Source organism: Eleginops maclovinus, chromosome 2, assembly GCF_036324505.1.
Source record: "Eleginops maclovinus isolate JMC-PN-2008 ecotype Puerto Natales chromosome 2, JC_Emac_rtc_rv5, whole genome shotgun sequence".
NCBI classification, from domain to species: domain Eukaryota; kingdom Metazoa; phylum Chordata; class Actinopteri; order Perciformes; family Eleginopidae; genus Eleginops; species Eleginops maclovinus.
In genome coordinates, this window is record NC_086350.1 from 19,075,290 (window position 1) to 19,100,376 (window position 25,087).

Consider the following 25,087-nt stretch of genomic DNA (forward strand, 5'->3'; position numbering starts at 1 on the left):
GTTCACTTGTTGAGAAAAATAGTAGTGTCAAACTTAAAAGTAGCCCAAATTATACAGATATAAGGTCATTGTGAGTGCTGTATCATATAGTACATGATAGGATTTTGAATACCTGTATATTATTGTGAGAATAATTACAAAAGGTTTGCTTTAGCTTGTCATACTGTGTGTTTTGTTTGTAAAAACCTGAATCTGGAAAGTAATTGTAACCACAGCTATCAAAATGATTGTAGTGGGGTAAAAAAGACAGTGTGTTATCTTCCTCTGGAATACATAGGAGTAGGAAAAAGGAGCATTAATTTTATATTTCTCAAGTATAAGTACCTCAAACTTAACCTAAATACAGTGGTTGGATAACTTTGGCTACAATCACCAGGTCATATTTTGAAATTTGATATTTAGGAAGAATTTTCTTTGATACTGATTTCAGCTAAATGTTCCCAAAGGGGGGTAGTATGATGTCATAGAAAGCCAAACTGATCAGAACAAAATGTTCATAGATTCCACCACTAGGTGGCGGTGTGCATCAACATGTTGACGTCTATAAAGGGCACTGACGTGATAAGGTTATGCTGATTATCTCCCTTTTCTTTCCACCAAAAGAAACCATTTCTAAACCAGAGGATGTATCCTTCACACATATTACGTGGTGAGAACTGTTTTGAACTTGGGAATTCAACTTTCTCTTCTGAAATCATGCATAACAATAGAAACAAAGTGTGCATTTTATTTGTTTCTGGAGAGATAGCATTGTAAACACTGCGCTTAAAAAGGCTAATCAATTGGAAATCAGCATGCACATCAGTGCAACAACCAGTAGGCTACACCAAAAATGTATAATTGAAGAAACATAATGTGAGATTATTGATCTAGTCATGCTTTCTTTTTTTGCATGAGTTGGTTAACTTTAATCAGCCAATAATAAAAAGGCTGGCTAGATACATCCATTCATGGCTATACCTCGTTAAGTGCATCATCGCATGAGGCAACGTTGCCGTGGAAGCTGCCGACGCCAGTACACAAGACCTACCTAATTTTTAAACCCCACTTTGACAGAAATGAGCTGCAGCCAATGACAGCAAGGTTTGATAAATTATAAGCTAATCAGATCAGCCAGGGGGCGGGACTAACCCGATCCTCAGGACGAGAGAAGGTAACTGTTACTAAAAGAGTGTCAGATATGAGCCACCAGCCCGTGCAGAGTATGTCTACACTGAAATAACTTCAAACGCAGGCAGGTGGTTTCATGAAGGTTAACGACGGTGCCTTTCACAGCATTTTGTTTCCTGCAGGAATATTTCTCGGAACCCAGACAAAGGAACTGATAGAGTTGGAGCTCCTTTTTGTTGGTAAGTCTGAATGCGCAGCTATGAGCAGGCTGACAGGAATGGCTGAGGGAAAAGAGGAAAAAAAATCGTGTTATCTTTGCACTCAAAGCTAGCTTTTGGGAATATGGCCAAACTATGTTAGCTAAGCTGGTTGGAGCATCATGCTGTGACAGTCAAAGGAAAGATGTATCATGCTTTGTCTAGCCTTACGGAAAGCCACATGACCGTAAACTTGCGAGTAACGGGACGGGATGTAGGACAAGAGACTGTACTGTGTCATGATGAGACCGGCTGAAGCTAGCCATACAGCGGGGATGAAGTCTGTGTGCAGCCGCTTTATTCACACTGTTAAACGCCTATGTAGAGTTAGCTAGGTCGTTTAGTTCATCTTGAAAAAGATTATAGTTAATCATTTGTGGTTGTTTGACCAATGCTATATATGTTACCTGATTATGTATGACCTGTTTAGCCATGTGCATGAAATGTGTCAGGTTAACTTATAAAAAAGCCTTTTTTTTTCTTCTAAATCTAAAATATGTATTTATGTTTTGTATATCTTTTTTGAAAACCATGACAAAAATAGGTTTGAGTCCTAATTAATCGTACCCTTTAACGTTATTATTTATAAAAGACCACGTGCATACATTTATCACAGATTGGTAATTAACTCAACTAAATATAATAATGCCTGATTTCCTTTGAAAAATGCATTATTAATTTCTAGAATAATTATTGTATTCCAACTAATACATCGGCCCTTTTAATGACATGTGTGTTGTTTAAGTTTAGCAGCAGTTTCTTCCACCTAAAGGCTGATTAAAGGAGTTATTATTAAGTATTAACAGAAAATGCTGCTGCTTTGTTTTGAGTGTCACACTGTTGCTCCTTTGTTTTCAACAGCCATTCTTCCTTGCAGCACATGTTATGGAAAGAGGAGCCTTGAACTGAAGGAGACCAAACCAGGCATCTGGATTTAACCCAAACCTTGACTATCTTTTTTTGGAGTGAATCTTTCTCTTCTCATCTTGTTGAAATGCCTTGACCGAGCTCCTGCTGTACCATGGCAGGTTCAGTCTCCTCTGTGGGTCTGGTGCTGATGCTCAAGGCTCTCATGCATGCCCATGGCCAGTGTGCAGTGCTGCTGGGGGTGATGGTGTTGGTAACAGTAATCGCAGCTGACTCACCTGTGGCAGGTAAGAGAACACCTTTCGCTGACTCGCACAACACCATCCACTAATTTGTACCTTGTGTGTCTTGTTCGACAATGAGTTAGCTTGGAAGCATTGACGGGTAGTAATAGTCACCAGGTTCAGTTCAAGTTTCACTGGTAAGGTGATGAATGTATATGAACAAATACCTATTGAATAATAGTGATTTGGTATTTGTGCAACAATTAGGGCCTCATAAAGCACCGCACCAAATATGTCTACGGTATACAACTAAATCTCACTGAAAAGCGTAATGTATTGCACTAGAAAGTAATATATTTGTTAAATGGGGCCCTATTATGCTTTTTGGGGTTTTCTCTTTTCCTGTGGTGTGTTTTCGTGCACGTTAATGGCCTGTAGAGGCTTAAATTCCCCTGCCTTAAATGCCTTTATTGGACTCATTTGTTTACTTCAGTAACATAGGACATCACTTTGCAACACTTGTTCTTCTATTGGCTAGCGCTCCAACACATTGTATGTGATAGGCTAAGGGGTGGGGCATCTGTAAACGGTTGACCAACCACAAAAGAGCCGGCCAGCTAACCATTCATCGCAAACTGGGCTCTGGTTTCAGACAGAGGGTGAAAAGTGGTGCTGCAGCACAGGCAGTATGAGAAAAATAAATCATGTTGATCATTAAAGCATGGAGACATAACTACACAAATACAACTGTGAACTGGGAATTAGCTAATAAGGCCCCTTTAACCTGTGTGTTTGTAGTCGATTGTTTTAATGGCATCACGATCTTCAATCAGAAGTTTAAAGCCATCTATTGATTCTTAAACCAGCATGCAGGGGGTCAACAGCATCACCTAAACAAATTAACTTTCCTATATATTTTTTTACTCAACCTTTATTTACTTAGGGTAGGTTTCCTTAGCGTGAATGCTTATTTTCAGCAACATTGGACATAGCCACATCTAGGAGAAGCTTCGTACAACCGCAGTCTTGTTTGTCTGCCACTGAGGAGCTTCACTGGAGCAGTTGGGTTTATAATGTGCTTTGTACAAGGCCAACCTTACCAGCGACCTTCCAGTAATAAGTTCACCATCTTAACCTTTACAAACTCTTTAACTTAAAGTAGGTCTACCTCTAAGAAGAAATGCCCTGTAGCCCTGAACATGCAGCCGTTGGTTTTGCTATTGGTTTAGTAGTGCACTGAAACAGCAATGTCCATGTTTGGGAGTTCACTTCAGCATAAACTGACTTTATTTTCATTCACTAAAGTCAGGGCTACAGCGTGACCTTGAAGATTTGATGAGATTCTCACGTTTGATTCTGGATTTTCACAACATGTTAAGTGGCTCTGTCCCTGCAGTACACAAATTGTAACTGAGTTAAACCCCTTTTCAGTAATTAGGGAAGAGAAAGGGTCTAAATCTATCCACTTGGTGGGTGTTTTCCCCAGGCTGACTTTTATAGATAGTGACATGATCCCAGCAACACCCCTCCCCCGACACATTGCCCAGTGAAAAGAAAACGTTTTAAGAGAAGCCAAAAAACTCAGGATATTGTGTTGTAATAGGATTATACAGTGAAAGCCTTGTGCAGGAAACCAGGAATTACTCAATATTAAAACTCTCCGTCCATTAACAACTTTCTGAATTGAATGACCATTAATGTGGTTTACCAAATGTCTTCAGTTTATGCATTAATGAGACAACCCAAGACATGGTTCGCTCTGTGCACTTTTTAAAGTATTTCCATGTTTGGTCTTGACAGTATGTGTTGGAGGCGCTTGTAAAAAACAAAACTTGCACTAAATATTTTTCTTTTTCATATCCCCAACAGGAGATGTAGGATTTCCCTGGTTTCTTTTCATTTGGTTAGCTTCTAAGAAATTGCCTGGTGTCACATACTATATACTCTGTAAATGATTTTCTTTTTCACTTATCAAGTTTCCCAATTAATAGAATGGTTAGTTAAAACACATTTTGCTGCCCTTACTGATTTGCATTTACGTAGGAGTACTCGACAGGGATAAATCAAAGTTGTTTCATCATCTCTTATGGAAAGTATATCTTCTGGCAAAGCAGAGGCGTGTTTTATTTATATTTCTATGTGGTTTTGATGATCGCTGTGAGCGGGTTGCAACACTTTGAGGAGCTTGTCATAGACAGTTTCTCTGTGGCCGACTGCAAACCAAGAGCCAACATTTATCAGCCATGGATTGAACAGTTTTAAGAGAGCTGCATGCTGTTCTCAATTAGCCTGTTTTAAGCTCTTTAAATTATTGCTGCTTACTGGGAACATGATGGGATAGGTCCTAAAAAACATAATACTTTATATTATGAGTTCGATGTTTGTAAAATTTCACCTGTTTCCAGTTAAGGCTATTAATGTGGGAAACAATAGTATGAATTTCTACAGTATATTTAAATATACAAAGACAAAATGAAGAAAAACAGCATAAAGGGAGCAGGATTCTTCACAAGCACTGTTATCGCCCATTTGTGCAGCTTTTTAAACATCCTTTAAATGTACAAATGTGTACTCATGCTAAGCTCACTTTCGAAAGAAACGAAAAGGACAATGAATTTGAATGGTATTCAATATCTCACAAAGTTAAGTGAAACCATGACAATAATTTCTGTTGAATCAGTTTTATATATACAGAGCTAAGTTAATTAGGCTGTGTCTAAACACTGTGTCATTTGGGACGTGATTGCCCCTTTAAAATCTAGCTTAAACTGATACCCATACATCAAAGCTAAAGATCTTATAAGAACATATAAAACCCTTAACATTTTTGGAAATGTCTTCCCCTAAAAATGCCTTAGAAGTAGCGTTTGTTATATCGTATGACAGGAGGTGCTCATTATCTTCACCAATTGCTCCGTGGCTCACTTTAATTCATGCACTGGATGGCAGATCACTGAGAATCCGTGCTTATATTCAGCAGCGAAAGCACGAGTCACACAGCTTTCCTCGCACAGATTCAGAAAAGCGCACGTTATAGTTTCTAGGTCAAATGGAGCGTGGTGACCTACGTATAATTGTTCCTCCAGATCCGACATCATACAGTTATTTCCCTCTTTCTTATTTCTTACTTCCCAGCTTCTCTGCTCAACTTTCAGTTCAAGAAATAGTTCCACACGCTAGATCTTACATCCAAGATCTTTACAAAGGTTTAGGATGTAATCATAAACTTTATATGTGAAAACATAAATGTGATTTTGCTCCATTTGCACTGCAGTGGCTGGCAAGTGGAACCCAGCTCACTGCAGGCCAGCAGAGTCCTGGCTGATCACCAGTGCAGTCAGTCGCCGTGTGAAATGTGATCTGTGTGGGATGACAATATGGCCATTCATTATGCATGAGGGCTGGGAGCCAGTTGCAGATCAATGGGAAGAACCTATCAAAAGTCAAACAGTGGCTCTCACCAGGCCCGCAGCTTGACCAGAAACCCAGGGCCGACCTCTTCCCTTTACCCGCTGACTTCTCCGAGGTTAACCTGGCAGTGTGGAAGCTGCTCCGCTGGTCAAGGATTGGTTAAATATAGCAAGTAGACATTGTAAAACCAGCTTTTTTTTAAGGTTACTAGTTTTGTATTAAATCGTTATGCCTTCTTCAGAAGGTGGCACAGACATACAGATACAAGTTATATAAATGTAAATAAGGAAAAAGAAAACCTTGCAATTGCATTGTGGGCAATGAGTCCTCTCCTGATCCTCTTTCCATATATCAAAGTGTGCATATATCTGCAATCTGCCTTTACAAGAAGGTCATAACCAAATCAGCAACTCTTTTCAAAGCTTCTAATGCGTCTCCATTGTTTACAGATGAGGTTGACAGTTCTGAGATTAATACAGGCTTTTTATTTTTATTGATTTTTTACATTTTCTAGAATGCAAACAGAAAAGCAAACAAAGCACAGACAAGCATAAAGCAATCAAAAAAGAACAGCTCAATGAGTCACTTTGTTACTGTTTGTATAGTTAAAGGGAAGGAGTCCTGCCAGATCAGTTTGTGTCAATATAAATGTAAGCGTTAGTTCCTCTTGTGTGAACATACAGTGAGCATTGGGAGGGCAATTCAATTAAAAGTCCACAACGGAAGTACAATGTCCAGTTTGTTGGTATCCTCAATGTTTGTTGGAGGGGGCTGTTGTTCTCCATAAACATACACAAGGGTTATGAACCTTTGTTCTTAAATGCACAGACAGATACTGTACATTTTTACTTAGACACATACACACATGCGCATACATATACATCCTCATCTTCGTACACATGTGAAGGATTCATTGTATCAAACTGAGTCGTCCATTTCCTCCAAATACTTGTAGATTTGTGGTTGAGGGAGAAAGTTAATTTTCCATGTTATATATTTCTTTTACGAGTCCGAACCATTCCCCTGTAATTGGGAGTTCTTTGGTTAGCCACCTTCTCATTATGGCTTTCTTACTGGCTGCCAACAATACATTAATCAAATACTTATCACCAAAATGAATTGTAGACATGATGTTCCCAAGATCTATTATACAGATACCTGTTGATTTAATAAAAAAAATCAGCTTTTATGGCATTCTTCCTCATGATAACCAGTTTCCATAATCCTCATTTTAGATTAGCTACAAGTTATTTTATCGTCAGTTGTTCAAAGGATGGCTGCAGAGTCATTTGCCTAATTTTTTCCAGTTGTCCCTTTTTAGCGGCAGCATACTGGTAGCTTGTGATGTGAAGGTACCATGGGGGGGGGGGAGCGGGAATGCACATCTGTTAGTGATTTTGTGTACCCTTTTTTTTTTGAGGCAATTTTCCACTGCAGTTCCAGCATCATACAAGTGTCCAAACATAGCATGGATATTGTGTCGAGCAACAATCCTATTTTAATTAACGCCTGGTCATTCAGATTGGTTTGTTTTTCCAGATAATATTTGCATTTTTGAATCACGATCTTTGCGCATAATTATGATTAGTAGAAACAGAATGATAAGATGCTCGTCAATTTGGTTTAGTAGCTATAATATTTCTTTACATTATGGGATGCAATATGTTCTCTGGTTCAATAGACAGTCGCATTAGCTAATACGATACTTAATTTATTTAGGACTTGGGGGGAAATAACCCAAAACAAGTTGTAAAACATTATTTAAACAATTAAAGAGAAAGAAATCGTACTACTGAGAACTCAGATATTGCTCAGACTGTGATCATAACCCCTCTGTAAACTTTATTAATTACAATTTACATTTCCGGACTGTGCTTAGAGTTTCTAACTAATGGCCTGTCAGTGTTTGGAGCAACATTTGAGGCCATATTGTACTGCACCCAAACTCAAAAGTGCTCCAATGAACTGCAGCTGATTTATATATTTGTCAGAGCAGATGGTGCGATTCTGCCCGGCCTCTTTTTTTTGCTACTTCGGCCTGAAAAATCTTTTTGTTTTACAACATCACAGCAAAAACCTGACAGTCAGTATGTCGCTTAACTCTGCTCAGATATTCCGCTGTTTTTCTGCTCACATATCACACAGAATAAACCTGCCCAGCAGACAGTGTTTGTTCTCCCAGGACACGAGGCCTTAGAGTGGCCTGTGCTGAGAGGAAAAGTAGAGGAGGGTGCCGAGTGACACGGTCCTCTGGGCCTCTCTGGTTACAAGTCTTTGCCTTCCTGTCTTTCCAAGAAATCATGACTGCAGAAAGTGAAGGAGTGTACCCAAACTGTGCGTGTGTTTGTGTGCATTTTCTGGAGAACTGGCATTGCATCACAATCTTTTAAATTGGTTGTGAATGTTGGCTTAAAGTGATTTTGCTTTCATAAACTTAAGTCCTTAAATCTGTTAATCTGTTATACAGTAGCTCGACAAAAAATAAACCCAGAAGACTCGCTGAAAATGTTTCATAAAGTACATTTTCCTTGTTGCTAAATGTACCTTAAACTCTTCTTCTCTCCCTCTTTCCCCCTTATATCCTGCTCCCCCTCTTTTTTGCGCTACCCTTATTCTCTTATCTAAAAAATTAGACCCTCAGGAAAACAAAACAAGGGTCACATGAATATTTGATGAAGTGCAGACATGACCTCAGTCAGGTCTCCATTCTCAGGCCCAGTTTTAGCCGATTCACCTCGAAATTAATTCACGGTAAAACGTCATGTGCCCGAATTTAGGATTTGGATTAGCATTTAAACTTGGTTTCTATTTATAAGATCTGTTTTTTATCTGTCTCTGTTTTGATGTAGGCTACATTCTACCATTCCGGAAGCAACCGGTTCAAGTTTATAATAAACTCGCGCCTTTATGAAGTTTTTTTTTTTCTGTGGGGGGGCTCCTTGATCTTTGGCTCGGAGTTTGGTTTAATTGAACTGCACTGATAAAAAGCAATGGAATCTTTCCCATCTTAAAAGCTTCCCCGATAAACCAAATGTCAACAGAGCCATATCTTGATTGTTCGACTGCACTCAGCGTACGCAGCTCCTGCCAACTGAAAAGAGCCAGTCACGCAAGGGGCTCAGCGGAAAACAGAACCATGTGTGGGGTTGTAGTTAGCTAGCATTAATACCAAAAAATACGCTTTCTTCTCTTTTCCAAATTACACAACCATTAAATCACTTTTTTTTCCTCAGCAATAAGCAGTCTGGAAAACATAGGAAATGATATCATTAGAGGGCTCTGTAATTTGTGTCTCAGGTTTTTCGCCATACATGGATGTGTGTGTGCATTACTACTGTGTGGTGGGTGCACACGTCTGTGTTTCACAGCTGCTTGGCTCATACTTATTGTTTGCCTGCTATGGAAACCGTATTCCCAAATCAAAGGTAGGCTGGTTCTTGTAAAACCCCCAAATATCAGTGTTTAACAACTCAATATGACCTCATGTTGTGGTTTGTTTCTCTGTTTATGTGCAATTTGTTTGTGCTAAGATCTATACAGCTCACCTTTTTGTCTCGTCTATTCACCAAGCAAATAATGTTTGGGCTTCAATCATTAAGGGACACAAAACATTAAAGTCCCTTTCTGTCCCTCAGCTTTCACATAATGTGGTAAAGGACACTGATTCAGAATAGGCCACTGCCTTGTTTTCTACTTCTATTTCACTGAGGGCAGGGTCTGGTCGAGTAGAAAATGAAGATATTATTCTTTCATTTGATTCCAGACATCAGAAAAGTGCCGGTTGCAGACAAGCATTTTGAGGTAACTCTTTTTCAGCCTTAGATCAGTGGTCTTGAAAGAGCAGCACAGACAAAATCACATTGTGTCTAACTTGGAGGATTTATATATGTTTGTGTTCATTTTTACTGGCTTTGTTTGAGACGCTTTTATCTTAACCTTTTTCTTTATCTTTTTAAAACAAAGCTTTTTGTTCCCCCTCATAGCATTGCGAAGCACCTTGAGATGACTTGAGGTGTTTTTAAAGTGCTGTAGAAATATAATATATTATTCAGCATTCTTTGTTTTTATTCAGTTTTGGTTTTCAATATGTTTAAAGTTTACTTTGAGATTTGACATAAAGCACAGGACCATTTTTTTTAAACTTAGTGAAAAATATTTGGGAACAAAAATCATAACTTTTCAAAACATAAAGATCCATACATTGATACGTTGTCATTTTTGTAGCTCCAAATTGATATGTTCTGGACAATGACTAAAAATACAAAGAAGAAGGATGCGCACTGCGAACAAAGCATCTCAATATTTTGACTTGTATCTAAACATATTGTTACTCATTTGAGGAAGCTAAACAAGAAACATACGGTTTGCATTCTGCAAAGGTTAAATTCAACAAAAACAGCAAGAGAAACAAAAATGTGCCACTGATAGATCACAAGAAATCTATTATATTACCAATCTTTAATTCTTCGTCTTACACTTAAAGCTTAGTTAGGTTACTCTGGGGTAGCCTGAAATGGTAAACTGGATTTTAAAATTAATCCAGTAGAAAAAATAAATCCAATGTTGACAGCTCCTTTCTTATTAAAGCAGATAGAAGTAGAAGCTTGAAAAGTTTCGATATCTAGTTGGCAAAACCGACAGTCTGGTTCTCCTGGCCTCCCTTTGAAAAAATAAACATGGCTGGTGATAACGTGTAATACACATACAGCTGTCAAGATAGCAGCTTGTAGGATACTTTTTTCCAGAGCATTTCATTTCTTTGATTGTTATTCGGATGTTTGGATTGGATTTCACAGAATATAACTCAACAGATTTCTTGAATACATCACCCACCTTAGCTTTAATGTGCTACAAGCGATTTGTTCACACACACTGGGCCTCCGTAAGAGATTTCCTCAACACTCAACACATATTAAGGTTAGTGGAGAAATGTGAAGATCTATAATATGATCTCTTAAGAGTTTTCCAATATCCATCCCGGGTAAATAGGTTAGTGCTATTTCAGATGCGTGAACTTGTGTCTGCCTTCAGGCGCGGTGTCTCCTCCGTCTCCCACTCAGTTCTGTCTCTTTCTTTTTCTTATCGTGGTCATTCTGTAAAAGAACATCAGATGAGCCAGCAGCAGTAATAATCCCTCTCTTGTCAGGATCCTTTTTACATGATTGCTGGCAGCGATCCAAGTCTACGATTACAAGATTTATAAACGGCGGCAGAATAAACCGACCAAGCTACAAGAAAGGCATTTTCTTGTGTCACCATCTGCTCAAACATACACAGTTTGGTTTTTACTGAATCAGCTGATATGGATAGAAATGTATCAATAAATTGCAAAAAGATACTCTACAGCAACTTGTAGAGAACAGCAAATACCACTGCTTTCACATACATGCCAGTCACTGCCTATTCTCCAAGATTTAATTACACAATAACAAAACTAGCTGTTTATAAACACCACATGGTAGAAAGACCAGGAGTAAATATACTACAACCTTGTAGTATTCGCTAACTTGTTAATTTGGACAAATGCAAATTTAGTTCAGAGCGTGTACAAGGCAGCTATTCATTAGAGTTTAGTCGAGGCTCAAAGACACATCAAGGCCTGATGAATGGAAGAGGAATCTCATTAGCCTGGGACTTTTCATGTAATGAATAAATGAAAATCTCACCGCATTCATTTTTCAGTATTAAGATGGAGTATTGTAACATGAAGAGGGATAATATTTTCGGTTGAAGCCTCTTGTTGGAATCTTTAAAAACTAGAAATATAGTCAATTCCTCACTTTTCATGATTCCTATAGCAGCCTGACCCCGTTTCTGTAATGACTGTTTTGGGCGGTGAAATGAGGATCTTTTCAGCAAATGATTCACATATTCCAGAAACAGAAAAAGTTGCTCGACTGGAAGAGCAAGAAAGCGAGAAGAAAGAACAAAGTTGGACTCTGTCAGGCACTCTACATCGATGCTCTCTTAACCTGGGGTCTCACAGCTCAGTCTCACGGACAGGCCCAACAATGAGCGGCCGTCCAAGTGTGACACACTCGTGTTTCGAGGGACAGGTGGCAGCGCTGCTTAGTCATAAAGGCCTTCCTCAATTTCTACTTGTAACGTCAGCTCGGTCTCACTTGCTCTGTGCCTGTCTGTCACTGTCATCATCGAGGATTAGCTCTCAGGTATTGAGACCATGCCTGCTTAATTATTCAGAATAAACACACATACTATTACATAATACTATATATTTAACCTCAGGAAGCTGAAATTAAACTAGCGCAAGGATTCTAAACATCGTGCTTCTTTATCCTTAGCATCATATTCATCCTCAGCATCATCAGAATTGTCATTTTCAGAACAGTTAGCGGTGCTATCAGTAATCACCTTTCAATCATAGTATTTGTCTCCGTTAGCTACAGGTTTTGCCACCCATTCATGCATGTTTAATTGTCCTAAATGTGACAATAAATGAATTTGTTTGTCGCTGTACGGATGTGCTGAGATTAGGTGACATTTTGGGGTCATATCCCACAGTATGATCTCGAACATCAGCATGTTTTTCACACAAACATGGTCTCCTGCAAAGCTAGTCTGTATGGTATGTGCTCTTGTTTTATCTCTGCAGCACTTCAAATCCATGTTCAGTTTTGGAAATGGAAGTCAAATGCTGACTTTAGTAGTGTAATGTTTATGTTTTGGTGAAAATAAAGAACCAGCACATTCAAATAGCCCACACACTGTTCGGTCTATACTGCACTTGGACTGACAGCTGGGATTATGATTGCAGTTCATAAAGTATTTTTTTACATTCCACAATTAGCTGTGTAAAACTTGACAGAGCAAGACAAACATGCACTGCTCTTGTGATTATCCTTCCTCACATAACTGAGCCATTAGGCCTTAACTAAATAGAACAGGCAACTAGATCCTCTTATTTATGATTAAGAACATGATTTGGTCTGCTCAGAGTGAGCTAAGAGTGTGTGTGTGCATCTATCCAGCTATGCAGGGGTTCAAACACTTGGCACAGCAGACAAAGAGCTGTGTGGCTGCTTGGAAACGTGCAGCACACACTAGACTTCAGGGGGAAAAAGTCTTGCCTTTTTCCTTTCCAACTCTTTTCCAAAGGGCTCTGTTATATTACCATGCCGACTCAATTAAGGTACTAGTGTAGGTTATAATTAAGTTGGGAGTTTACTACTGGGCCAAGCCAGAGGCCGTCTTGCTGTACAAAGCCAAGCAGTAAATTGAAGATGACTCTCAAGAAATTCTTTTTTTTATGTTGATGCTTTTTATAAGAGATCTGTTCTGTGCTCCCGGCGTTAAAAATAGTCTTCTCCCTCAGCTGATTCTGCAACTATTGTCAAGATTGTATGACTCTGCAGAGCCTCTGTGCGCTACAAAGAGCAGCTGCTGAGTCACTACATCGAGGCTGTTGGTAGCACGCTTAAGGCAACGGCATAATAAAGTCTAGCTCTGTTTAACACAAATTCAAAACATGCAGTCTGGGCTGAGCTTATTAAAAGTGGTTTTCGTTGTCTATTCATGCTTGTAAGCACTCTGTGCACACATTATGCTTCTTTTTGATTACCTATAACCCCAATAACATTAAGATAGTATCTACTTTGTTATACGGTAAAGGTTCCTTTCAGTATAATGTTTTGTTATTCATTTATTTAACTGGGATGGTGCACATCAACATTTCTGTAAATGTGCTAGAGTTAGCAAAGAGGCTACTTTTCATCTGTAGTCCCTGGAGAGATTTTTTTCGTCACCCTAAAGACAAATTTCATTTTAAACAAATAAATAACAGTCAATAAAAACATGCAACATACAGTACTGGAAATTTTATTAAAAACAAAACAGAAAAACAATCACATAAAACGAATCAAAAAGGAAATCCTAAAACTTTCAACACATTTAAGCATATAAAAGATGCTAACTCATTCAGCTTCATGGAACTGTTAAGAAGTCTATTACTATGAATTATTTAATAACTATTCTGTTTCTTCACCTCGTGTTGCCTTCCTTGACTATCTTGCAGAGATATCGAGCCACTTCCCAAATTAAATCATGCATGATACAGCATGTTACGCAACGTGGAGAGGAAACCATTTGGCACTCAAATTAAGTCCGAAATGTATTGCGATTGCCATTCCTACGTTTTGGCAGGACTAATGTCCCCCTTAAGGATTTTAATGTTGTGCGTAAGAGGTAGAGTTTCCTCCTGACGAGCTGAAAACTGCCCCATCCATCACTCCAAGGTCAGGTACTGTAAAAAAAGGATAGGAGACGATCTCCCTGAAGTACAGTGCTAAAAAGCTCAGGTCATCGAGGTACGGAGCCAGAACAACCACTCGTTCGTTTTGCAGCATATGGTCAGTGCATGGCAACCATGTCAGCATGAATTATTATAATTATTGGCAAATTATTCATTAGTTCGACTAGTAAATAGAGGCCTTGATCATTGTTTAACAAGCACAAAGTAAAGCAGTAAGTGTCCTTTACACATTGCAGCCTGATGCTGTCATATACAGTAAGATGAGCCGGTTATATAATTTATGTGTTCTGGTAATCCGACCTTACTACTTCATATGTAAATCTCAAATTCACTTGTTTCAATAGTTGTTGTTGTTTATAAACCATCCGTCAATATAGTATTGATAATTTTTCTATTAATCTAGGCTAAGGTTGTATACAGCTCCGGAAAAAGTTAAGAGACCACTCGAAATGTTTCTTAAATCTTTATGTCTACATGTATGGCAGCCATTCCAGTATCTGTTGAATTCCAACACCGTGAAATACTGTCAGTAGTTTATAGAATACAATAATAATCATTTAAAAAAGTCATTTAACTGAATGACATACCTATATATAATAAAACAAGAGAACATGATAATGCTGAAGCTGTATATAACTTTCTAAACCTACCACAAGTTCTGCCTACAGATTTGATGCAGTGTCTATTTATAGTTTTAGTATGACTGTGACCTCTGCTGCAGAGGTGAACAGTTACTCAGTTGATCAGGAAGTGCAAATCCTATGAGAAGTCGTTTTGAGCAAATCCAATTGATTGTGTTATTTCCTCACAAATCAATAATTATTTTTGACTTTCAAGGAACCATTTTTTTTCTAACTAAAGCTCTCCTATTGATGTAATGGCATTATTGTTTGTGTCTTGTTATGTATAGAACATCACGCACAGTAGATTGATTGCCTGTATGCTATGCAAAGTCATGTATGCCATCCTATCTCAGTTTAACTATTTGACACCATTACAATATAAAAGCTGCTATTCTTAGTAATTTACACCCAAAAGATATATTGAAATTAGATATTCAAACTGACTTTCAGTAATACTCAAGTTGTGGCCCCTACATTGTTAATTCAACTAAATCATATTTAGTGTGTGAATGATAACATTTCAGAGAATCAGCTCAATTGTGTTCAGTCTTGCCCTTATCTTGAAATATACTTAGTTTGTAGGTTATTTTCTTTCATTCAATACTTAACTAAAGCATTATATTTGTTCCTCTGCAGATGAGTCTCTCTTGGACTCCACACAACACCCTATGGGATTTCTTGGACATGTTCCAAGTTCAACAGGGTTCCACCCATCACCCTTACCAGCCCCACATCACACTGCCTTAGAGAGCCCAGACTCACCTGGTACCCTGCCATCCATTCCTGAACCAAAGCATGGTGTGAGGACTGGTGGCATCACACATTTTCAGTGGGGACGGGTTGCTCCTGAGAAATCCTTCACGGCAAGTGACCTCATTGCAGAAGAACCACACCCTCTTTCCACTCCCTCATTAAAACCCTTGTTGGGGTCTCAATTTGAATCACCAGCTAAACTCTCTACGGACTGGAAGCTGGCCAGCACAAAGTCTGTCAAACAATCCTCCTCTCTCGCTCAGCCTCAGACAAATATATCCACGGCGTCATTAAGCCCCTCTGCTTTCACAAGGTCAACACCACCTCAGCTGGGTCTTAATTCTAAGCAGAAAGAAACCTTCAGCAAGCAGCAGGATGCTCCATCAGAGCAAACACTGGAAATCATGACCTCATTTCCTGCTCAGTCTCTCAAGCCCCCTAAACCGGCCTTCCCTGACTTTGTGGCAGATGATATTAAAGTACTGGATGTTAACCAGCTGAGCCCCAACAGTTCCCCCTTAGAGGAGAGCGGACCGACACCTGACATTAACATGCTACCCAACCCAGATGAGGTTCTGGCCCCTGGTTACAACGTGCCTTTCATCGCCCCCTACCCTACGTCACCTTCATCTGAACCCACTGAGATCTCCCCGGAGGACTTCTACCCCACCAACACCATGGACTTCGACTGGGGATCTGGGGACTACTTGGAGACGATGTCATACCTAAACGCAGACGGGGAGGACTACTCCCTGGTCACCAAGGTGCCCTCTGACTCGTATGATCTGGAAGACTACACAGAGAGCTATGACACATCGTTCCCTTCGAGAGTCGGCATATCTCCTTCGTCCATGAATCCTCTTCACGTCTCGCCTTCTCCCAGCTTCACGACGGCGTACCATACGGTTGTCCCATTTAAATCCATACATCCTTCTTCTTTGTCCTCTACAATTCAGTACACACTGGACCCCACCCCTCCCGCTAACATCGATATACCCGACGCATCGGACGTAGACTGGGGCGATGCTTTTACAATTCAACCGACAGACGTCCTGTTGCCGGACATGAACAGCTTGGAGTATTACACCACTCAGTTGACCAAGGACAACAGTTCAGACACGGGAGCTGAACACAGAGGGAACGTTACTGTGGTTTCCATCAGCGCTACAGAACTCACACCCACAAGCAGCATCACCAATGATACCAAATTAACTGAGGATGATTCTTCTGGGGATCTGTCAGGATTCGAGCCTCAAAATGAGTCAACCCCAGGAGCAACCACAGAGCCTCAGTTGGTCAATGCCTCTGAGCCTTTTCTAGATCCTTCCATAACCCCAAGCCACTACTTGGATCCCTCTTCTTCTGTCTGGGGTTCCGAGTACACCACCGTTTGGTCTCCAACTGTTGACCTCACAGAGTCGATGTTACCCAGTGCAACGCCCTTGCTGCCGGATGATGTAATGTCTCCCTCCTCTCTGACTGATGTTCATTGGTTTATTACAGAGCCGTTCCCATCAAGCACCATTACCACCAGTTTTGGCCTAACTGCAACTACACCCTTCCCCCCTGTTCCCACTGACCCTGCTGCCAACACTACAGCGGGTACAACAGAATTACCTCCCCAAGACTCTCCTTTTACAACCAAACACACTCTCAACATCACGTTAGAGTCAACTGAACCCACATCCAATGTCACTTCGCTCTCTCCAGTTGTGTTGGGGGATCAGGGGGTAACTGAAAACGGAGTTGACACCGCAGCCACAATGACCTTGATCCCAACTAGCAGTGAAGCTAATACAGTCTCTGCTGCACCCTCAACCCCAACTGCCACCATTACTTCCCATCAAGCCACGACTGGAGCTCCTGCAACTACAGAGGCCTCAACCAGTGTCAACGTCCTCTCCGTCACCACAGGGGCCACAACACCAACATCTCGACAGTACCTCTGCAACCTCGAGAGGCCTGCTTATTTAGTTAAAATTGGTACGTTGGACTTTTAATTATGCTTTCTGTTATATTACAAAATGTTCTTCATGTTATCCAAATGCATGATGAGTCCAAATTGCGACTGAAATCTGTTATTTGGATTTGAAATGTACATTTACATTTTAATGGGATTCTACCATGCTTTCTTCTAAAGGTTTCCCTTTCGGGGCCACAGTTGGATATGCCAAATCTCAAGTGAGAGACATATTGAAAGGGGAATTCAACAAGTCTGTCGAGCTGCAGGTAAATCCATCCTTCAAGAAAAAAGAAGAAACGAAAATTGAATGTAATACCATGCAATATGTTAGACTTTGTTTGTCAATGTAATAAGACATGAAACAGCATCATAAGATCGTATTAGAACATAAAATGCTTCTGGATTGACTGTGAAGTAAAAGACCCTAACGTGTGTAAGTATATGTGTGTGTACATTACAGCGGTGCAGTTGAACCACTAACGCCAGACCACTTCCTGAGTATTTTATCAGTGGTTCTTTGGTAAACAAACCACAACAGTAGTCGCATTAAGATCCACAAGCACACGCTGACTGCTCAAAACATCAGCTGCTTATGTAACACATGTTAACTCTGAAGGAATGACTGTGTAATTTGTCTATGTCGTTTGTTCCTGCTTTGTCTGTGAAGGTTGTGGACCCCCCACCAAAGTTTCTGTTCCGGGTGGTGTCTGGTCCAGTTGTGTACACAGCCATATCTGTCGTCAACGCTCTGCGGAGGTCTGGGCGCCGCTTCCTGTCTGTGTCTCCCAACTGGGCAACCCCAGACAGTAAATACCAAGTCCACACAGGTAGACGACCTTTCAACGAGCTGTCTTCATCAAAAACCCTTTGTTTTTAAGCTTGATCTAAACTCTCCTTTGCCCAACTCTGTGCAGTGCTGCAGTTTGTTCCCGCTCACATAGATGTGCGCTACTGCAACTTCAGTGAAAGCATTGAGAAAGGTTTGACCATGGCCTTTGCTGAAGTGCGTCGCCGCTCAAAGGAGTCAACCAATTTCACAGTGCATGTGAGTGAATATGCACCTCCATTAACCAGTGACAATTATTTATTTATATTTATTTATTTATATGTATATCTATTCATTAAAGAAGATGTCACCACTCTAGCACAAACACATATTGAATAGTAATAAAAGCAGGTTTAAAAAGATTTAAAGCATACTCCTATTCGGTCCCAGCACTTTGTGCTGGTGCATGTCTTGGCCAGGTCACTCTTAAAGAAAGACAAAGCTAGTATATTACAATCTGAATTGCTTCTTTTGGTTGGACTAAATCTGATTAATGCACAACATATCCATCCATACCAACATGGTAAGAATAGTGGCCCAATTACCATTCCCCCCATTGTATTTGCTGGTCCTCTATTGGTTCTTATCCCGATAACATGCCTATAGCGCCATGTGGAATCGTTCCAGCACAAAAGAAAGGCTTTTCCATTCTCAGACACCCCACATAGGACACTCACTTTTTCCAGCTGTATCCACAACCTCAGTTTTTGGTCGCTACGCAGATGTAATGACCACAGGCTAGGGTTCAGGCACCTTCCAAACTCAGCTCTTTCTCTACTTTGGATTTTCCACACCAGTGATTCCCCATCTTAGTATCACTCGTGAACAAAACCCCTGGATACTTCACTTGGATACTCATACTTCATGCTCTAGTTGTTGAGTATTAAAGACGCTTACTGTTTGCTAATATAGAGCTTATTTGGTTAGCTGCTTTCAGTAGAGTTCTGTAATCCTATTCCACTGAGGCCTGTGTTAACGTCTTTTATTTGGAATAAATGTAAGGATTAAATCGAGCTTTATTTGCAGGAGCATGGAAATGTTTAATAAAAATCTAGCAAACTGAACCCCTAAGACGCACTGCTCAATTTTCTGTTCAACTTTCAAATCATGGTAGCCAATAATTCCTAGATTGGGAACTTCATTGAAACTTTTTTAAGAGACGAATAAACTTCCAAGAGACTTCCTCGAGCAGAATGGAACATGTTTTGTTCTTTCCGTTCAGTAAATGTTCGTCTGCTGAACAGTACATCTCTGTCTCATTGTGTTTCAGATCATAAACATCACCATGGCAGCTCCGAAATATCAGGAACAAAGGCTAATGAGGCAGCCGGTGGACATAACGTTCACTGTGCGCGTCTCCAGTGGTTACCTGATGGGGTCAGAGGTCAGCAATGCCCTGATGAAGCTCACAATGGTGGAATTCAGCTATTACATGGGCTTTCCTGTACTGCAGATTGCTGAGCGTGAGTACCACAGTGCTGTCTTTCAATATTCAAGCTCCTCCCTGACTGTAATAAATCTTACGTCTTTTTTTTCTAACAGCTTTCCATTACCCAGAGTTGAACACCAGCCACCTGCTTCGCTCCTCCTGGGTCAGAACAGGTATCACAGTTTCACTTCCTGCTCTAATTAAAGTTACCTCAGCTACTTTAATTTAAAGACCCCTTGTGCTGCCACTCTGAATGATCTCTGTACATAGTGCTCATGGGTGTTCTGGACCAGAAAGTGAGCGAGAGGACCTTCCAAGCCAACATGGAGCGCCGGGTGGCGATGCTCCTCGGAGAGGCAACCGGATTAATCACACGCGTTAAGAGAGCCACCCTTACAGGCAACAGCAGTGTCCAGGTACGCTTACATTTATTCAATACTGTACTCAATGGTTATATTCACTGCTGCTTTGAATTTAAAGATGATATAAAGCTAAATATATCAAGCATCATCAGAAAGGTAATTACTATTTAGCCATTTAATGTCACTTTTTTTTTTGTAAAGGCAACCAGGGGAAATTATTTCAGTTGAATAAAATATAACAAAATTAAATGTTAGTGACATTAAAGAGGCTTTTCACTTTCTTGGAGGTTTTTTGTGCATGGAAATAGTCTTCAAAGGCTAAAATCCCTAAGTTCCCTTCCATTGGAATCCTTTATTTTTTTCCATAATATAGTGGCATCACTACGTAACACTTGCGCTTCTATTTAAAAAGCGCTTGCAGTTACATTGTATGGGATGGGACACCTCTAGATGGTTGGCCAACCACAACAGAGCCGGCCAGCTCATCAATCAGAGCAGACTGGGCTCTGGTTTTGGACAGAGGGTGAAAGAGATGCTTCACCACAGACAGGACGAGAACAATAAATACCTTTTTTGAACATTAAAGCATGAGACCATGTCAAAGTTGAAGACAAGTTCACTATTTTAAAATATTGTCTGAACTATAAAATCTCAAATCAAAGGAAACTAAGTGAAACATAAGTACATAAGTCCACTCTCACAGGCAGGCTCAACACTAAACCCTAAAGGATTGTTGAGACAGTCATGGTAGTGTCTTTTCTTTGGAAACAATACAATAGAAATTCCTGGTTTATTTCTCTGCTCATTACACAACACTTTTGAAACTCTCTTGCAGGAAGTTTGTTAATGGATTACTCGCTAAACCTTCAAAAAGCTCCCTTCCTTGTGCCATTTATATCATCCTTATTCCCTGATGCAAGCGCTCTCTGACCAGCCTCCCCAAGAACTGAGGGCTCATTATGTGAGCGCTGCAGCGTTTGAAACCGCAGAGAGCCCTCCTGCTTTACTAATCAGTCACTAGCTTTTGTGGGTTTCGTTCCGCACCTGCTCGCCTCCTCTCTGAGGGGGACAGGATAGGGCTCTGTCTCCATAGCAACAGCATCCCATTCATCCCAGAGGCGAACCACTCAAAAGACCACAACCTCTCGAGCCCCTTGTTCCTTTCTCCTCTTCCTCATTTCTCCGGTCCTGTTACTTGAGCTGCTAAGAGCAGATCAATTATTTATTGTTTTCTCTTTCTCCGTCTGCCGTCGTGATGATTGAGAGTTGTTGTTGTCAGGGTAGATATTATGGGGGGGGATACAAAGTCAAATATTTAGAAATAAGAGGAGCCCGGAAAGCCACACTGAGATAGAGGAGACTAAGTCTCAAAACAAACAAAATAAACATGTGCACTACAGATCTATGTCGCTGCATGATTATTTTGGGTGTCTCTTCATATGAGGACACTTGTCTCAATTGGCATTGTGTGGTTGTATGTGTTTTCTACTTAGCAGACCTTAACATTAAAACTAGCATTAAAATTAGCATTAAACCTATTGTTTTATCGGTACCGCGCACCAGCTGTACATTTTTCCCGTCAGTATAACTACAAAGGAAACCGCATACAAAACGGATTTCAATTATTCCAAAAATGAAAACTGTACTCACCCAAAACTGACAGGAATGTGGCCTTGCAAACTGGCACTTTGTTGGGGTGCTCATCACACAGCAGGCTGTATTTTACGGTGACATTCCTCTCCTTCTGTCGGTTTTCGTCGTTCTGACGGTGTCGTTTTGCCTCAGATACTGACATCAGGTGAAGAAGTGCCCCGTCCTGTTCCACTTTATTAGGTTTGTCATGAAACTTCTCAAAATTCATGACAAGGTCATCGGGTGTCAATCTATCTGCTTGGCAAAAGCATTTAGCTGAGGTGTGTGTACATCCAATGGTGGGAATTCGTCCTCCACCAGAGTAGCGCATTTTCTTAGTTCGTTGGCGTTCATGACTGTCTATGTTTAAACGCCGTCGTCTTCCACCAGGTGTGGGCTTAACGGCTACTTCGGAACCATCAAAAGTGTTAACCACATTCAAAACATCCATTTGTCCAATGTATTTGTTTTACACCAACAAGATTTACCTCAAGCCTCAGTGCGCCGCCATGATACTTGACAGGGACGCTCACTGAACTCTACTGTTGCTATGGTTTCTCTCTGCTCACCGAACACTCTGATTGGCCGAGAGGATATGTCGCACTGTGACTCGAAACTAGTGTAGCGCCTATCGCGTTTTGAAATGAAATGACACCTTTCGGTACAGTTTAAACAGGGATATGTAGCGATTTGGTTAGAAACATTTATGTAGCAGTGAGTAGGCTCGGTATACAGCAGAATGACGTGACAAAGTCGTTTTTTTTAAATTTGGCGTTTATCGCGTTTTGGAAAAGAGCTCTTCACTTGTTTTGGGAGGCATGGATGTTGAGGGTGGTCTTTTAACAGGGGGGCTGTCAGAGTGATGAGGGTCAACTGTAGCTGAGTAGCTGCCTCACTCTTCCTGCCCTCTCTGTCTCCTTCATCGTTGTCTCCACAAAACAACTGATCTGTTTATGAAAAAGAGAGGATTTCTGATACTTTTTGAAACTTTAAAAAAACTGTATTAGTTATTTTCTCACAGTCCCCTTTACATCCAGTAACACTCCAATTTAGATGAACGATTTCTTTGACAAGGGGTCACAACATGTATAGGGTCTCAAATCCCCAACATTCAACCTGAGAATATGAAAAGCAAAATGTATAGAAATCAAATCAATAATTAACACTGAGAACATAATAGCAGGTATAACAAAAAATAAAAATATAGCAGAAAGATGGGTTATATATAAGGTCATCCTACATATTACAAAAATACAGTCCAATATACTCAGGAACACTATCCAAAGAGAGGATTTCTATTGGCAGTGAAACTTTATGGTGTCTTTGTGCTAATATTAGATTGCTAATTCTAAGCTTTGGCATCCTTTTAAAATCATATATTTCCCAGTGACAAATATGAATATGTGTCAGAGTTTGTTTTCTTTCCATCCTTTTTTACATTTCAAAGACACTCATCTTTTAAGTGTCTGTTGCATATAATGAGAGTTTTGGTGGACTGACCATGTGAAGAATCCTTTGTCTCACTCTCTTGCACGCACACACACACACACACACACACACACACACACACACACACACACACACACACACACACACACACACACACACACACACACTCACTCACAGACACATATCTCAAACAGATGCTCCAGAAAGAATCTGACAGTATCAGTGTGCTGTTGTCACCTGTGAGAATACCTTATGAGTCTGCAGGGGCAGATAAAGAGAGGAGCTTGGATCGGGGGTGTGCTATAACACACACATCCACGCTGCCATCTTTCCACTCTAATAACCATGCATGGGCGGGATTAGCCCCTGGATGAGAGAGCCTGCCCGACCGTTTTTTGTGTAGCAGCCCAGGCATGACCCCGGCTTTACTCTTTCCAGTAAAGCAGACAGGAGACATTGCTGCGCCTCAGGGCACCCAGAGGGAGACTGCACACACACACACACACACACACACACACACACACACACACACACACACACACACACACACACACACATACACATACCGATTAGACAACACGTCTGAATATTTTAACATGAATACTAGAACGGGGATAATTAAGAGAACAAAGGCTGAGAATCATGCTTTAATATAATTATTTATGTTTGTTTATCAGGGCATGCAGATGTTTTTTGTATAAGCAAATAAGAAAAACACATCATGCAAAAGGGTACAAACAAATACATATGATATAATTAATACATATGACTTATTTTGTCTGTACCTGAAGCCAAGAAGTAAATATAAATGGGAACTGCTTATTCAAAGTAATTGTGTTTTTCAATGGGAGACTTTATTTTGTTTAATATAAGCTAAATTATTACAATAAACCACATCAGAGAACTGTCTTGTCTAGTTTATTATAGGTTTCAACACAGGTAAGGTGGCCAAAAAGTGAATTGTGGTTTCTGCCGCCGCAGAAACCCCCAAAGTATTAACTTTAAAGTGTGCCCTCGCAAATGAGCCACCACACTCTTCATTAAAAATATATATTTTTTATTGCAATAAGGACACTTGGGGCCTTGATTAGATATTCCATTATTACTGATGAGGGTGCAGCGCCTCATCTTTCATGGACCCTAGGTTCCTTTCTGGAAGCTCTTGTCCAGTTGCTCGCTTGCAGCGTCAATTAATTGTTAATGCTGCTGAGGGAAAATATTTACAGTTCATTAAACAAATGAGAATTTTAAAATTAAAACAAGTTGCACACGTAATGTTAATACTGATAGATCTGGACTGAAGCTCAACTAGTCTGCACCTTGTTGTGAATGAATTTAAAAACTTAGAAACAAAGAATAGATGATCAACAGACACATAAAGACCTAAAGTAATAAGATGTATTATTTATATTATTATTATTATTATTATTATTATTTATACATCTGGATATGTTTTCGTTTGGAAAAAGACATAAGATCCCATAATGTCTGCCAACCGTTTTAAAGAGTGGTGGAGTCACTAGTAGTCAGTAACCCTGATAATTGCTCTGTTTAATTGTCTGTTATACAGTATAGCGCCCAGGCATCCTTTACCACTCACATGGCGAGGATTTTCTCCCACAAGAATCCGCAATATACAATGGACTTAAAGAAACTGGGAAAAGTGAATCACTATCATCACTCACAGAAATATTTACACTCCAATATCTTAATACAAACAAATCAGGAGCTGGATAAAAGTATTTAGAGATGGATTGAAGATTCAAGGGCTACAGTATAGTTTTTCGCAATAAAATCCCAAGATCCTCCAACAATGCAGCATACTATACTTAAGACAGAAAGAAGAAAAAAAATCAAAAATGAATTATCATATGGTAATCAGCAGAAGAGGTAAGTAACTGTACTTAAGTAC

At 40.0% G+C, this 25,087-nt stretch overlaps 1 protein-coding gene across 2 annotated transcripts in view; it reads left to right on the forward strand.

The window, feature by feature from the left end:
- Positions 1-1,159: 1,159 nt before the first annotated feature.
- The window catches only part of si:ch211-1e14.1 (UPF0606 protein KIAA1549), a 42,750-nt gene continuing 18,822 nt past the window's right edge, over positions 1,160-25,087 (forward strand). For both annotated transcript variants that reach the window (XM_063877346.1, XM_063877345.1), the window contains exons 1-9: positions 1,160-1,349; positions 2,229-2,521; positions 15,398-17,497; positions 17,655-17,743; positions 18,145-18,304; positions 18,392-18,522; positions 19,574-19,766; positions 19,846-19,905; positions 20,003-20,148. In XM_063877346.1, coding sequence (XP_063733416.1) covers positions 2,389-2,521; positions 15,398-17,497; positions 17,655-17,743; positions 18,145-18,304; positions 18,392-18,522; positions 19,574-19,766; positions 19,846-19,905; positions 20,003-20,148 — 3,012 coding nt within the window. In that variant the 5' untranslated portion in view covers positions 1,160-1,349; positions 2,229-2,388. The remainder of the gene's footprint in view (positions 1,350-2,228; positions 2,522-15,397; positions 17,498-17,654; positions 17,744-18,144; positions 18,305-18,391; positions 18,523-19,573; positions 19,767-19,845; positions 19,906-20,002; positions 20,149-25,087) is intronic.